The sequence below is a fragment of the Polyergus mexicanus genome, unplaced genomic scaffold, assembly GCF_030449975.1.
Source record: "Polyergus mexicanus isolate NDT 795.1 unplaced genomic scaffold, iyPolMexi1.0 SCAF_6, whole genome shotgun sequence".
NCBI classification, from domain to species: Eukaryota; Metazoa; Arthropoda; class Insecta; order Hymenoptera; family Formicidae; genus Polyergus; species Polyergus mexicanus.
In genome coordinates this window covers 6,107,484-6,123,909 of record NW_027223326.1, presented here as the reverse complement: position 1 = coordinate 6,123,909, position 16,426 = coordinate 6,107,484, and the positions used below count along the sequence as shown (strand labels likewise).

Genomic DNA, 16,426 nt, shown 5'->3' with positions numbered 1-16,426 from the left:
ATTTCGTAATTATTCGCTTTATTCTAATGCTGTGATGTGTAACGTATTTATGAAACTTATAAAATTGTCCGAAAACTAAGCTTAAAAAAACTAAGCTTAAAAAAAACATTTTCCACTTTCGACAGCTGTCAAACTACATGTTTTCCCGTATGACTAGGCTAACTTTGACATTCATTTTACGGTTATTTATTAATTGTCAAAGGAAAAGCTTAGTTTTCGGACAATTTTACAACTAAAGCGATCTGTAGTCTTGTTTCTTTAAAATATCTTTTTATTTAAAAATGGCATGCAAGAATTCTCAGCGTGTCATTTCTCGCTTCTGATCATTCTCATCATTCCAATATGGCCGCGGCGACTACTCAGGAGCCTTAAATCTTTACACACAATAGCCATTAGGAGTGCATGTTCAGTTGTACTGAGAGGAGAATCGGACATTCACAATCGCAGTTCGTATTTCTCATAATTTATAATGAAAGTAAACGTAATGAACGCAAGTTTTTAATTGCAGGCGCTTGTTCACGTCTCGACGGCATATTGCAATTGCGATCGGCATGATGTCGCCGAGGAGATTTATCCGGTGGGGAAAGAGCCCGAGCAAGTGATCGCTTTAACAAAATGGATGGATGACAAGATGGTCGAGGAGTTAACTCCAAATCTGATTGCTGGTCGACCAAATACGTACACATTTACTAAAGCGTTGGCCGAGCGAATGCTCCAACGGGAGAGGGGTTCTTTACCAGTGGCGATTGTCAGGCCGTCGATCGTGTTGTCATCCTACAGAGAACCGGTCGCCGGTTGGGTGGACAATTACAATGGGCCTACCGGGATCATTGCTGCCGCCGGAAAAGGCTTCTTCAGGTAACTTGAGGACTGTCATAATTAATGATAATGCAATAGATTCGTTATTTTGGTTCTGATATTTTGATTCCATTAGCCTGAATAATCTTCATAAATCGTACATAATCACTCCTATAAATCTCCACAATCTCGTTTACAGAACTATGCTGTGCCGCAAAGATAAAGTGGCGGATTTGGTGCCCGTTGACATAGTGATAAATCTAATGATTTGCGCGGCATGGAGGACTGCCATGCATCGCACCGACACCATCTCGATTTATAACTGTTGCACCGGTCAGCAAAATCCAATAACATGGAAGCAGTTCGTTGATCTATCGTTCAAATATAGCCGGATACACCCGGCAAACGATGCGCTCTGGTATCCGGACGGTCGTTGTCACAGCTCCATTATCATAAACAAATTGTGCGTGACGCTTCAGCACACGCTACCCGCGCACATCTTAGATACCTTCGCACGGCTGAAAGGCTCGCGGCCGATAATGGTCCGTGTACAGGCGAAACTCTCCAAGGCTGCCAAGTGTCTGGAATATTTCAGCACGAAAGAATGGAACTTTAGAGACGAAAACGTACGACGACTCGGTGAGCAGCTCAGTCCAGAGGATCGGGAAACATTTATGTTCGATGTAAGGCAAATCGATTGGCCATCGTACTTGGAGCATTACATCTTGGGAATACGACATTTTATTTTGAAGGAGAGTCCGGACACACTGCCAGCTGCTCGTTCACACATCACAAAGTGAGATATCTCTTGTTTTTGTTTATTTTATTTTTTAATTATTTTTTAAGTACTTATGTGTTAATGTCTAGATAATAAGGGGATCCTCTATCTATCTATCTATTTATCTATTTATCTATTATGAAAAAAAATTCCGTCGGTCTGATATGCTTTTACTTATGTCTGTTGCAGACTATACTGGCTTCACAGGGCTATGCAATTCGGGATGCTGATAATGATGTTACGCGTTTTGCTATTACGCAACGCCGCGACGCGAGGAGCCTTCTTTTCATTGCTGTCTATCGTACTTCGTATATGCCGCTTGATTGTTTGACGGCTCAGAATAGCCCCGTTCGATGATTGCGATCAGCGTAACACGGAGCGGCCGCTATCCACGGAGCGTTATTTAAACGTACGATTTATTCTTCGATCTCGTTGCTCAGCCTCCTCAACGATAAAGCGCTACCTTCATACTACTTATCGATTGGCCTTCTGGATATTAATCGTTGGCGAGTAACATCATCGGTTATACGTATTTGATTTATAACAAAATGTCGGTTACCGATTCGATTGTGCGCGAATGAACAAGATCTTTGTGATGAAATTATCCCCCGATAAGTACAAGTTCTCAAATTTTGCGTATATCACAATAATAATAATAATAATAGTTATTATTATTATTATATTACCAATGTTATTCTTTATATTATTTTGTGTGAAATCAATCGTCGGTTTCTATATATATAGTAGTATGATCGTCATTGCGTGTTCCATTATGCTATAGAATAGAAATAAACGCGCATCGCCACTTGATTATTCCATTATAGCGTCATTGTACATCGATACTTTGCACAACGTCAATTTCTAATAAATAAAGTCAAGTTGTGTCAGCACGCGATTGTGTTGCTAAAGCGAGCTCGGTATGTCGTTAGTCTAGATAGTTGGTTTTCAGCAAAGATAAGAAATGCTCGCTAGTAATCACACACATACACACACGCGCGCGCGCGCGCACGCACACACATCGTTCTCACAACACGACGCATCAAGAATCCGTCGTATCTTTATATCATCGGCATCTGATATTCTTTTCCTTTTTTACTCTGTGACGTAAGATACCTAGATAGATATTTTGCTACAATCACACAAGATGACTTTGTGGTTATGCGTACAGAGATAAAAATTGCAAAACGAGATTTAGAAATAGTAAGAAACCCGATCACATATGTAGAAAAAATACTATGATAAGGGAGGAAGGGTGGGGCGGTATGTTAGTAAGAACAAATAATATAGTGTTTTTTTTTCTTTTGAGAACTGCCATTGATACACACGAAAATCTTAGCCGTAAACATATGTAGAATAATGAAAAGTCTCAGAGCACATTAAAACACTCTTATAAACTTGTTGAAAAATTGATGCGCTACATTATCACTCTATCTTAAAGAGGGAAACCAGTGTAAAAAGACTACTTTTAAGAATTTTTTTTCTAGTAAATAATTGTTTTTTTCAAATCGCGTTATTAACATCACAAAATACACAATTTGAACTACCTTTTGTGAAATTTTTGTTAAAATATATTAATATTTATAACTACAATAGCCAATAGTGTGAGCCGCCCCAAAAAAACAGGCGCACGCGTAGCCGGCCAACGAAAACTTCAAAACAAAAAAAACAAGGATTTCCTTAAAATATAAGACAATAGCTTCAGTTGCACGTATGGATTTAAAAAAAAATGATTTATTATAAAATGGTGAACTTTTGAAGAAATAAATTTCTAAATCGGTGAGACATTGACCTCTGGTTTTTAACATTACAGAAAAATGAATTATGTAATCGAAAATTCCATACATGCGACTGAAGCTGTTGTCTTATATTTTAAGAAAATCCTTGTTTTTTTTTTGTTTTGGAACTTTCGTTGCCCTGCTATGCATGCGCCCGTTTTTTTTTAAGGCGACTCACATTATTGGCTATTGTAGCTTAATATTAACATATTTTAACGAAAATTTCACAAAAGGTAGTTCAAATTATGTACTTTGTTAATAACGCGATTTGGAAAAAAAAAAAATTATCTACCAGAAAAAAATCCTTAAAAAGCCTTTTTCTTTAGCCGTTACATTGGTTTCCCCGTTTAATGAAATTCTCTCTATGTATCTTACACATATTATTGTCACAGGATCGACAATTTTGAAGCATTGGCAACTCTTATCGATCGATTCTATCAAACAAACGACTGATTGATTTGAAGCGATAAAAAAATGCGAAATTTTTAATCACATGATGTCTTTTGACGCTGAAAATGAGCGCCAAACGTTAACTTAAAAAGGCACCATGATAATCATACTTTCGAACATTCACGCTCCATCCGTCATTGCTCGTGTCTTTCAAATCATGATATTACGCTTTGTATATTTATTATTTATTGAAATAATTTTTTTATTTACACATATATCGACTATTTCTTTTCCATAAACTAATTTATTATTCTAATCGGAGCGGGCTTCCCCCCCTTTATATTTCACGAGCAAACGATGAAACGTTGTCGGGCTTCGGGAGACAGAGATACATTTGAAATAGAGGTAAGCGTAAATGTAATAGAAATATCCACGTTAACTAGCAACGTAAGAAAATGACAAATAATTTTAATTTTGCGCTAAAAGTAAAGGAGGTGTAGTGCTACGAAGGTCACCATCTGCTAGTCTCATTTGTATTGTTATTCGGTTACACAGTGCATACAAAAAAAATAATATTTAATATATATATATATATAATTAATTTAATTAATATTATACTATGCTACTATAAAAATTACATTAAAAATGATGAGTCATTACGAGGAATGTGCTTCGATGTGTTTTCCTCCTCAATATCCTACATATATGATGATGAATAAATTTCATTAAATGTGACACCATACAAAGTGATTCTAAGGGTTACTGACAAACTTCAGGAGCATATAGAGGGATATAGCAACTTTCGACTAAGAACTCATGTTTTCCGAAGTAATTCTGAGTAGAGTACAAGCTTGACTTGATGCCTCTTGATTACTTCTTTTGGGGGTATATCAAAAGCCGGTGGACGACCTAGAAACACTTGTAGCCAGAACACTTACGGCATCTGACGTGGTCCGAGAGATGTTTGGGGTATTTAAAAGAGTACGCGTGTTTCGTTCGACGATGCAATGCCTGTATTGTGATAGTCACTTCGAACACCTTTTGTAATACTGTATAGTATTATTATGTTCATGTAATCTTTGGTTAATTATTAAATTTTGTACAAATTAAGATTATTTCTCTCATTGGTTGTCCACAATGTAGTTCCTTACATTCAAAGGCTTGTACCGAGTACAAGCTTGTAACCAGGATTACTTCGGAGAATATGGGTTCCTAGAGGAAAGTTGCTATATTCCGATCCCTCTATACGCTCTTGAAGTTTGTCAGTAACCTTTGAAATCACTCTGTATATTGATGATCCTTCTCTTCACGTATCACGATGCGCATCAAAATACGACGGATGAAATCGATATTTATTTATTAATATCAAGTGTGTCACTATTTATAATTAGAGGGAGATCGTTCCCGATATGCATCATGGTATCCAATTTTTATATCGCGCGAATTTTTTAAAATTTTTCGAAACGAGTTATCAGCACGTCACGTATTTATCTTTTTTCTTTTCAATAAATCTGTACGATATTTTGTTTTCATTATTATTAATTATAATATATATATATATATATATATATATATATATATATATATATATATATTACTTTAGTATTAATCATTATCCGTTATTGCTGATAAAATTAATAATATAAATTTAATAATTAAATTAAATTAACAATAAACATTTTATAATAAAGGTGCAAGAAAGTTACAAATATAATGAATCGGCACTCTTTATTTTATAAATTTCAAAATGAAACGTTTCCCTCGCGATACGAAACGGCGCGTGAATTACGAGATCCGAGATGGTTCGAGTTCCAAAAATACGACGCTCTCGTTTGATGTTTCGCTTACCATATTTTATTAAAACGCCAAAGTTCATTATTGTTGCGCGCGCATCTATGTCTTATCGATGCAAGTGAAGATTCGACATAAAGACGAACGACTTTTTCATTCTCATTTTACAAGGTAATATTATTATTATTATTTTTTTTTATTTTTTATTTTTTTTTCATTACGCGCTTGACATCTCTATTCACTTGACAAATAAACGAGGCGTTGGAAACGAGAAGAACAAATGGATTCCGATCGATTGGAATTGTGCGGCCCACAATTTTCGGAGGCGGATATTGTCGAGTCGGTTAGTAAATCTCAATCTCCCATATAAAACGAAGAGCCGGGAGAGATGCTCGCAAGAGCGAGAGAAAAGATGAGGGAGAGAGACGGAGAGAAAGACGCACGCGCGCGATAGCAACGCGACCCGGCGACGGGACGGATGATACTATGCGTCGACGACCGGCGACGCCGTCGCACATGCGCGTCCTAACACGTCCCTGTTCGTTCACCGATTTCGATTTTAGTCACTCCCGGGTTCGGCTTCGGAGAAAATCGTCTCCCGGCACTCGCGTAACGCACGGCCACCGCCCGAATTCATACCGACCGCGAACATTAACGATTTCGCTGTTTAGCGATTCAGAACGAGAACATCGACGAGAGGAATAGCGCGTGGCCGATCTCCGTCTTGTGGACCTTTTTTTAGGAGGATATATCGTAGGTGAGGACGTAGAGACGGAGAGGCGATATGATATAGGTGGGAGCGGAGTCGCGCGCGCGCGCAGCAGCATAGATCTCCGTCTGACAGATCTCTCCCGCGATATTGCGATTCTATCTGTCGTCGAGTCCGGAATAACCGATCTCCGATTTAACGCGTTTCATCTCGGCTTTATCTCGATGAATAGATGAGAGATTTCGAAAGGTAAGGGAGTCGAACGCGAACGCGACGACCGCAACGCTTCTTCCGGGACGGGACGGGAAAAGAAAATCGATCGGACGTATATACACATACATACATACATACATACATACATATATATATATATATATATAGTGTGCCGCGAATATCGAGAGGATCGGTATAAAAAAAGAAAAAAATGTGCTGTCGAATTCGCGCACGAATACGGACATCCGCTTCTACGACTGCTCTGGCTCGATGTGATCGCGCGCACTTGTTACAGTCGTCGTTTTATAGCCGGTCGCGCGATCTCCTCCGCAAACGATAAACTCTGTAGTCAACGCGCTGCACATGAAGTGGGTACACTGCGAAACGAAACGCGCGCAGAGAGAGGAAACTCCCTCGGTCGAGGATGGAAGGGGCGAGGAGGATACAAATCGCTCGGCTCGGCCTAGGAAAAAAAAAAAAGAAAGATCAGAGAGTAATTGTGCACGAACATTTTTTTACACCGAATAGCAAATCGCGTGTCGAACGCACGCTTTTATCCTTAGCACACGTGCGTAAAAGGGAGGGAAAAAAATGGCGCGGTAGAGCAACCAGTGGCGTAGCGAGAGTATTTTTTTTTTGCACTCTCCACCTACGATATATATATATATATATCTAGAGATATCTCTCGTTATCTTTTTTCGTCACGCAATTTTTTCTTGGTATTCGGACATCGATAAGACAACGGAACACAAAGGTACATCGAGAAATTATATTTGAAATCTAAAGAATTTGTGTAGATAAACATCGTCAAGATTTTATTGATTTTATTTTACGTTCTCCGGGGAGCCGTTACATCCTCGCTATGCTTCTGTAATAGCGATTTTTTTTGCGTTGCGACACATAAATTTGTGGATATTCTCTCTTTGATCGATCTCAAGATTAATTTTGCACTGATAAAGATTGAACTCATCGTTAATTCGATGTAAAATAACGAAAAAATCTGAAATGTATAATTGCCTCTTTAATACTTGACAGAAGAACACGTTTCTATGAAGAGGCGGCAACAATAATCGTCGTTAAAACGATCGAGCTTGCGTGCGAAACCATAACCGCGAACAGCTGATTCTGACATTCCTGATAGGCGAGAACATATCGTTCGACAAATTAACATTATTCGTTAGATTAACAGGGTGTCTATTCCCTGGAAAAACCTAGAAAATCTGGGATTCTCAGGGATTTCATTTTTATCTTGAAAAAAATCAGAAAATTCTCATGAAATTTTATTCGAACACAGGGAATTTTTTCAAAAATTCTCTTTTTGATCATTTTGTTCTTATATTGTAAATATCGGCAATTTGATTGGCCAATGATTATGAATTATATGTTTCACATATATCATGAGTATGTATATATCTTTCTCTCTTTGATTATATGTTTATTGTCATAGCAAAAAAAATACTGAATATACAATACTGAGCACACATTTTTTATTAGAATTTTTACAATTAATGATAGAAAATGAAAATATTATACAAATGAGAAGAATGTTTATCTTACAAAAGTCATTCAGTTCTTTTCACATTTTTAAATTTAATATTTAAAATTCAAGTGTTTTAGTTTTCCTTTCTGAGTGAAAAGCATTAGAAAACGCACAAAAAGACTTATTTTAAAAAGTTCCATCTAAAATTTCTCTAATTTTATCTGGAATTTTGAACAAATTACCTGAAAAATCGCATCGGGGATTTTTTTTTTTTTTTTTGTGAGTAATAAAGAATATAATAAAACTGCATTGTCAGCAACTGTCAGTTTTAATTTGCGCGCCAATCATTCGGCATTTATTTTTTGTTCTACAGAGCCAGAGGAAGACCAATTTTCGGCGGGAGGGAAAAAAAAACGGTCGTGACGACTTCTACGGGCGACATTAGGGAGAATCTCGCGATGAAGCAGGAACCGGAGGACGAGGAGGACTGTTACTTCGACGAGTCGAGTATACCGTCGACGTCGCCGCCGGCTTTACTTCCACCACCGCCGACCTCGGCGCCGCCGACGACAACGACGTCCGCGTCCGCGTCGTCCGGCCGACACGGTAGCGTCACGCACCGAGTGCGTTCCCACGCGCGCAGTTTACGCGCCATGGCGAATCCCAGCGCTGTCTGGGCACACTTTGATCTGTGCGCTAACGATCCGCTGCGCGCACAGTGCCGTATCTGTGGGGCAGTTGTGGTCAGGGGTGGCGCGAACCCGCGCCAATGCGGCACGACGAACTTGCATCGGCATCTCAGGGTACACCACGGCGGTAGGCTGATCGGCCGGCGATACCACGGTAAAATATTTTTATTATTTCGGAGTATTTTTTTACGATTAGAAATGTGTAACGGGTGGAGCGAGGAGTGAAGTCTCCCGTTTTATCAAGTTGGACTTGTCGCGTTAAAATATAAATATAATAATGACTACTCTTTAATTGTAGTCTTCGAGAGAAGATTGATACGTTTGTCCCACTTTGGCACGAGTTTAAAGAAGATTTTCCCTTGTAAAAACATCTGGCTCTTGATATTTAAACCATTTTCAACAGCGTTCTCTACCACTGCATCATCTGGAAATCGTTTTTCTCCAAGATGTTTCTTCAATGGCCCAAACAAATGAAAATCAGAAGGAGACAGATCCGGGTTGTAGAAAAGATGCTCCATTATATTCCAATCAAATGATTACAAAAATTCTTGAGTTTGATGTACAGAGTGAGATCTAGCATTATTATGAAAAACATTCATAAGAAAGAGGATTTCTTTAGAGGGACCCAGGCTTCTTTCTTCGGATTGCTTTCTTGATGATGCAGCAGTACAGAATGCCGTTCAAAAAAGGTTTAAACATCAAGAGCAGGATTTTTATTGAGAGAGCAAATGTTCAAACTTATGCCAAGATGGGAAAAATTCATCAATCTTTTCGAAGACTATATTGAAAAATAGTCATTAGTTAGTTTCAAATCCGATTTATATATAAGTTGTAAATAAAAGCTGTAATAAAACAAAGAATCTTGGTTTTTGACTCCTACTATGTTGGAGTGGGATTTTTTACAATCCAGACTCTCAAATTTATAAATGAAAGGAAAATTTTAGTTAGAATTTTTGGTTTTTCTCAATTAAAACTACTTCGTCAAAGTTACAATTTAGAAAATAGAATTGCAAAAAGAATCATTGTCACTGTCAAAAATTATATATTAACAAGAAACTTTTCTTCGATTTATTTCTTCCGTAGCATTGGTTCGAATTATATGAAATACTTGCAATGATATATTTATTTTTTGTTACATAGTTTTACAATCGACATCCCAAAGTAATACAACTGCTAAAACTATAAGGATAGCTACGCAGTCCTTAGTGAGACCTCATATTCGTAATATTGCGCCAGCGCCTCTGCCTCAACAACAGCAATCACGGCAACCAAAGACTCTTGTATTAAAAACTATTCCACTGAAAGTTAAACAAGTCGCACCTACGACTATCAAAATGCCACCGCGACAAACTAACCAAGGATTACCACATAATGTCGTCCATCAACAACCTACAGAAGTATATAAATTTTTTGTAAATGTTGTATTTATTACAAAAAGAAAATGTAGTGCGGCACAAAGATTCGTATCAAATTTGTACTTTTCTGTATGTTTTAGGTTTGCTTGAGGTGGAACAGTTACCATAGTAATATGCAAAATAGCTTCCCATCGTTGTTAGATACAGAACAATTCGTGGATGTGACCCTAGCATGCGAAGGGCGATCTTTGAAATGTCATAAGATGATTTTATCTTCATGTAGCGACTATCTGGCAGATTTATTACGGGAGAACCCTTGTCAACATCCTATTATTCTAATGAAGGACCTGAAATTTTGGGAAGTAGAGGCCTTAGTTAAATTCATGTACCGTGGAGAAGTTAATGTAGCTCATGATAAGCTGCCACAATTGTTGAATGCCGCCGAAGCATTGCAAGTCAAAGGACTAGCTGGTCCAAGTCCCTCATCCCAAGTAAGTCGATTAATACGATTCATTATATAATTAAATTTTCTAATATTTTTCAAAAAACAATCTTTAAATTCATTCGTACTCTTTCATTGGCAGAACGCAAAACCACCATTACTTATACCTCAGTCGAAGCTATTATCGTCTCAACTTGTAGTTCCTAGAGATATTGCAGAAACCAAAGAAAATAAAGCGTCACCTCCGAAAATATCTACGTCTTCTAGCCCTAAACGTGCGCAAAAGCGACAACAATGCGAATCTATAGAGCCAAGACCTTTCACGAAAATACGTTTACAGCGACCAGTTACACCTTCGTCTCCGTGTGCAACCGTGAAGATGGAGCCTTTAGATATACCTCTTAGTCCGACGGAGATATTTTCACAGAATAATGAAGATGTTACACCTTCCTCGGACTTTGAGAAACTTATGAGCTTGCATGAGGAAGATGATCCAGGTGGCGAGGAAGTCAATGATGGTGATGAGAGATTACATTTTTGTGAACTGCCAGGTCCACCGGATTTAAACGATAACGAAGACCAAATGGAATTTGTACCTACTGATTTCTTAGAACAACAACAAGAAATTGTCGAAGAACCGGAATCGGGTTGTAATAGAGACAGTATTAAAAAGGATTCTGTCGATTATGCTTCCGTTGATGTCAGGGAAGACAACGGAATCTCCCATAACGCTATGCAGCCGTTAAAAGAAAAAAAAGCGGCATAGTAAAATGTAAGAATATCTTCATGTAACCATGTAACGAATCATGTGCTACAAATTTCGATTTATATAAAAATATCCGTAATTTGATTTCTCAAAATCTTTAAAATGACGAGGCATGTTTTATTACGACAAAATTCAGGTTTATTGAGATAATACACTAGACCACATATTATGTGTGTGCAATCGAATTATAAAGAAATTTTTATTTTTTTGGAATCTATGTATCAAAAATACTTGACAGAAAAGTTGCTCCTTTATTTAGTGTCTTGTACATCAAACTCTAATGAAAGATTAATTTTTATTATTTGTGTGAAAAATTATATGAAGAAAATAGAATACATTAAACATATATTTCTGCTAGTTCAAAGCATCTTTTTTCACAGAATATATATTTATTTAAATTTTTTATATATATAGGGTGTCCCATTTTAATCGACCACCTCTGATAACTTAGTGGGAAGCGGTCGAATAAAAAAATGTTTCATACAAAAGTTGTACGATTTTAAATGGCACATTACATAGCAATATTAATATGACCCCGAATAGCGTTGTCAAAGTCACGTAAAAATCACATTGACATTTTTAAATGAGAATTTCCATTTTTAGTGCATATTCATATACCGTTTATCATAAGAGCTTTTCAAAACATTAATAAAGTATTTTTTCATTAAGTATTTTTCGAGTTATTTTATATCTTAATCTGACATATTTTGATATAAAATATAAAATATTTCGTAAAATATTTAGTTTTCGATAATTTTACCGTAATACTTTTATGTATAGAATAATGAGATGAATCAATTAGTACAAATAAAATAATAGTTTTTAAGAAAAAGTACATAATTATTTACAATGTATTTTTTTAAGCAATTATTTGTTGTTTTTCTTTAAATCAATTGATACATTTCATTATTCTTTTTGAAAAGCATTTTGGAAAGCTCTCAAGATAAACTACATGAATATGCAATAAAAATTGGAAATTTAAAAATGTCAATATCATTTTTACGTAACCTTGACAACGTTATTCAAGGTCATAATAATTTTGCTCTCTAATGCGCCACTTAAAATCCTACAACTTTTGTATGAAACATTTTGTTATTTAACCGCTTTTTGCGAAGTTATCAGGGGTGGTCGATTAAAATGGAACATCCTGTATAACTAACTTTATATATACATATATATATAGATATATATATGTATCTAAACACACACACACACACGATATAGATATCTGATGTAACAATGCATTTATAAAGATTAATAATACTGTTTGCTGTTATATCAGAATATATATCCAGTTGTCTTGTAAATGTATGATCAATTTCATTTTATATAAAAATATAAATTTTAGACTCTATAGAAATGTGTTGTAACTTATTTTATCTATAAAAATATCAAATTGTAATTATTTATACATTGAATATGTATTAAATAAGCTGTATTATTGTCACTGGTGCATCCATTGTAAAATTGTAAGTGATTGGAATATTGTAGGTATAAATTATAACATGAAGATACATCTCGTAAAAATAAATAGCTATTACAACACAACTCTATATGTACAATATAACAAATTCCGTCATACATATAGCTTTATATTAAATCTCTAAGAAATATGAATCAAGTTTTACACAAGTTAAGATAAGTTTTCTTTATTATAATAAAATTTATCTATAAAAATATAAAGTAGAGAGAGACATTTTTAACAATAATTGATTTGTAAAATAAAATAATGATTGAATATAATTTTCGAGGTTGCGATCGATTAAAAAGGATTATTCTATTTTTCTTAAAGTAACTTTATATGTTTTTATATTATTATATCACGGAATTTATATTCCTTCTCTCTCTCTTTCAATTTTTGATTTTCTCCTTTTATGAAGCTGCATATGTATATAGCATGTAATATTATATACACGTATACACTGTATACGTCGCTCTATTATATATAGGGTCCTAAAATCATTAGAACAAAAATGTCGAGGGGTCATTTTTTGAAAATTTTCGTTATTTTTTACCCACATATATTATATATTTTTATAACTAAGCAAATATAGGTTTATTAAATCCACGAAGTTTAATGTGCAAAAACTTTTTTTTAATCGCATATAACTCGGAAATTATTGATAGCGCGATGATTTCGCTAATAATGAGGAAAAATCGTCTCCAAATTGGCTAGAGATTCTGTTAAAATTATTAAATTTAAATTATTTAAATTATATTATTATTTTAATTTAATTTATTAATCTAATTAAAAAAAACATTTGATGCTTTTGGGACATCCTGTATATATTATACATCTTATACTATAATAATATAATAAATATCCATTGAACTATATACCATATTGGAACGCGCATGTTGTGCACGGCTATGCTCCCACCACTACTACTGCGACCACTAAAGGATAGCTTTTCAGAGCTGTCTCTTTTTACCGTGAACTACCATGACTGAAAACATCGTCCTGCCACGCAATCACAGCAAAGCACACGCGAGCTTTAATACCACGGAAATCAAGTGACGCAGTAGCGTCGCGACGCCAAGTATATAAAAAAAACGTTTCGGAGCTTGTCAACGGTTTGCATATATTGCCTATGTACAGGGGCTGCGACGCTACCAAGTATAGTTTATCCGGAGTTTTACGTCTAATAAACTTTCAATTAAAATTCCTCAGGAACCAAGCCGTAAATCAAAAATCTAACGGCACTTTTCTTATACAATGTGGATGCAAGCTTTCGATTGCGATCAGTTTGAATAAGATTGGTGCAGTCAATCCTGAGGAATGATAATCGTATACCAGAAATGTGACATTTTTCGTTCTTCATCATTATCATAATAATCATAAGATTTCAGACTCTCACGTACGTATGCTCGCACGCACACACGCAAAGCGAGTTGTACCTCAAGGCGCGTTTGCAGTGCTCATGTACAATTATTCGCTTGAGTGTGCAAATACGCCTTGAGAGACAATGTATTAATGCGTGCATACACATATGATACGTATCAAGCGGTACACGGTAGCACGTCAAGATATAATACCGAGACAGCACAAAACATCCTCAGGATCATCCTGAATATGTCCAGGACGGTTCAGGACATTTGTAGGATGTTTTAAGATATATTATTATAAATATATTTATAAAAATTTAATATGCATACATAATTATTTTTAGTTGTGTCGGCTATTTTATATAATTTAGAAATCTTAAGTATTATAATAAGTATTAATGTCCTATAAATGTCCACTGGATAACCCCTGGATGTCTGTAGGATATATTTGCCCTGTCTATTATATTGGATGTCTTTTGGATTTCCAGAGGACATATACATGTACAATTAATTGTTAACATTAATTTTGTTTTAATATTAATAATTGAATTTGATGCGCACATTTTCATATATCCAAAATTATTATTTATTTAATATTTTATGAGAAATGTTACTGTTCGCAACATTCCAAAAACTTTACAAACAATAATATTCAACCGCTAGTTTGTTTGTTTACCGCTATGCGACACGCGAACTCGTATTTGAGATTTGGTCATGAGAATTATATAAAGCTTGCAAAGAGCAACTGACAGGAAATTACAAATGTAATTATTTTCTATCAGTTCAATTTCTGATGCAATCCCAACATAGGGAATTCAGATATTGGATTGTTTAGAAAATATTACACAATTCAAACCCGGGAGCCAAACCTAAAATATTCATGTACAGCACGAAAGCCTCAAATATTAAAGAACGGTGAACTATTTTTAATATTAGATTTTTAATATTGGCAGTAAATAACAAAATATAATTTTAATTTATATTTAAATATTAAAATTTGCTCCTTGAAATATACGAAAAATATCCCTAACATATCCTATAAAAATCCTTAGAATGTTCCACAGGATCTCCCTGGATTCTCCAGAGGTTAATATACGGCTATCATTTACTCTTCCTCAGGACATCCAGAGGAGATCTGAGGATTACAATGGGATATCCTGAGGATATCCTACATGTATGTCCCGGATGCCCTTTGGACGTCCTAAGGACATCCTTGTGCTGTCTGGGTTATAACGTTACCCAGACAGCACAAGGATGTCCTTGTAATCCTCAGATCTCCTCTGGATGTCCCGAGGAAGAGTAAATGATAGCCGTATATTAACCTCTGGAGAATCCAGGGAGATCCTGTGGAACATCCTAAGGATTTTTATAGGATATGTTAGGGATATTTTTCGTATGTTTCAAGGAACAAATTTAAAAATTTAAATATAAATTAAAATTGTTTTGTTATTTACTGCCAATATTAAAAATCTAATATTAAAAATAGTTCACCGTTCTTTAATATTTGAGGCTTTCGTGCTGTACATGAATATTTTAGGTTTGGCTACCGGGTTTGAGTTGTGTAATATTTTCTAAACAATCCAATATCTGAATTCCCTATGTTGGGATTGCACCAGAAATTGAACTGATAGAAAATAATTACATTTGTAATTTCCTGTCAATTGCTCTTTGCAAGCTTTATATAATTCTCATGACCAAATCTCAAATACAAGTTCGCGCGTCGCATAGCGGTGAACAAACGAGCTAGCGGTTGAATACTATTTTTTGTAAAGTTTTTGGAATGTTGCGGACAGTAACATTTCTCATGAAATATTAAATAAATAATAATTTTGGATATATGAAAATGTGCGCATCAAATTCAATTATTAATATTAAACGAAATTAATGTTAACAATTAATTGCACATGTATATGTCCTCTGGAAATCCAAAAGACATCCAATATAATAGACAGGGCAGATATATCCTACAGACATCCAGCGGTTATCCAGTGGACATTTATAGGACATTAATACTTATTATAATACTTAAGATTTCTAAATTATATAAAATAGCCGACACAACTAAAAATAATTATGTATGCATATTAAATTTTTATAAATATATTTATAATAATATATCTTAAAACATCCTACAAATGTCTTGAACCGTCCTGGACATATTCAGGATGATCCTGAGGATGTTTTGTGCTGTCTGGGAAATTTTTCAAAAGTTTGTCAAAGAATGCCGAAGAAAAAAAAAATTGTAGCACAATTTCGTTAATTGGATTTTAAAGAGCAGAGTTTTATCTTTAATTTGCTTTTTTAATGAATGTCCTACGATTTTTTTTCGCCGAGTTATTCACTGTTGAAGTAAAATCGATCTATTGACTTTGAGCGTTCATAACTAGTGAAAAAATTATCGCACAATGATTATT

At 35.2% G+C, this 16,426-nt stretch overlaps 2 protein-coding genes across 8 annotated transcripts in view; both read left to right on the top strand.

Annotated features, from left to right (window-relative positions):
- Far1 (fatty acyl-CoA reductase 1) overlaps positions 1 to 4,821 on the top strand; it is a 45,364-nt gene extending 40,543 nt beyond the window's left edge. For all 4 annotated transcript variants that reach the window (XM_070297207.1, XM_070297206.1, XM_070297205.1 and 1 more), the window contains 3 exons: positions 509 to 858; positions 998 to 1,594; positions 1,766 to 4,821. In XM_070297207.1, coding sequence (XP_070153308.1) covers positions 509 to 858; positions 998 to 1,594; positions 1,766 to 1,907 — 1,089 coding nt within the window. In that variant the 3' untranslated portion in view covers positions 1,908 to 4,821. The remainder of the gene's footprint in view (positions 1 to 508; positions 859 to 997; positions 1,595 to 1,765) is intronic.
- Positions 4,822 to 6,033: 1,212 nt separating this feature from the next.
- LOC138934167 (uncharacterized) lies at positions 6,034 to 11,882 on the top strand. Of its 4 annotated transcripts, none has more exons than XM_070297618.1 (5): positions 6,034 to 6,490; positions 8,308 to 8,777; positions 9,764 to 10,020; positions 10,119 to 10,469; positions 10,563 to 11,882. In XM_070297618.1, the coding sequence occupies exons 1-5, from the start codon at positions 6,474 to 6,476 to the stop codon at positions 11,184 to 11,186; spliced, it is 1,719 nt and encodes a 572-aa protein (XP_070153719.1). In that variant the 5' UTR covers positions 6,034 to 6,473; the 3' UTR covers positions 11,187 to 11,882. The 4 variants fall into 4 exon arrangements, with proteins under 4 accessions (XP_070153719.1, XP_070153721.1, XP_070153722.1 ...); XM_070297620.1 differs by having other exon boundaries at positions 6,035 to 6,285; XM_070297621.1 differs by having other exon boundaries at positions 6,204 to 6,289.
- Positions 11,883 to 16,426: the final 4,544 nt, after the last annotated feature.

Coding starts and splice junctions, on each gene's coding strand:
- LOC138934167 (XM_070297618.1), top strand. Junction 8,778..9,763: donor GATCGGCCGGCGATACCACG/GTAAAATATTTT, acceptor TTTGTTACATAG/TTTTACAATCGACATCCCAA. Junction 10,021..10,118: donor TCCATCAACAACCTACAGAA/GTATATAAATTT, acceptor TGTATGTTTTAG/GTTTGCTTGAGGTGGAACAG.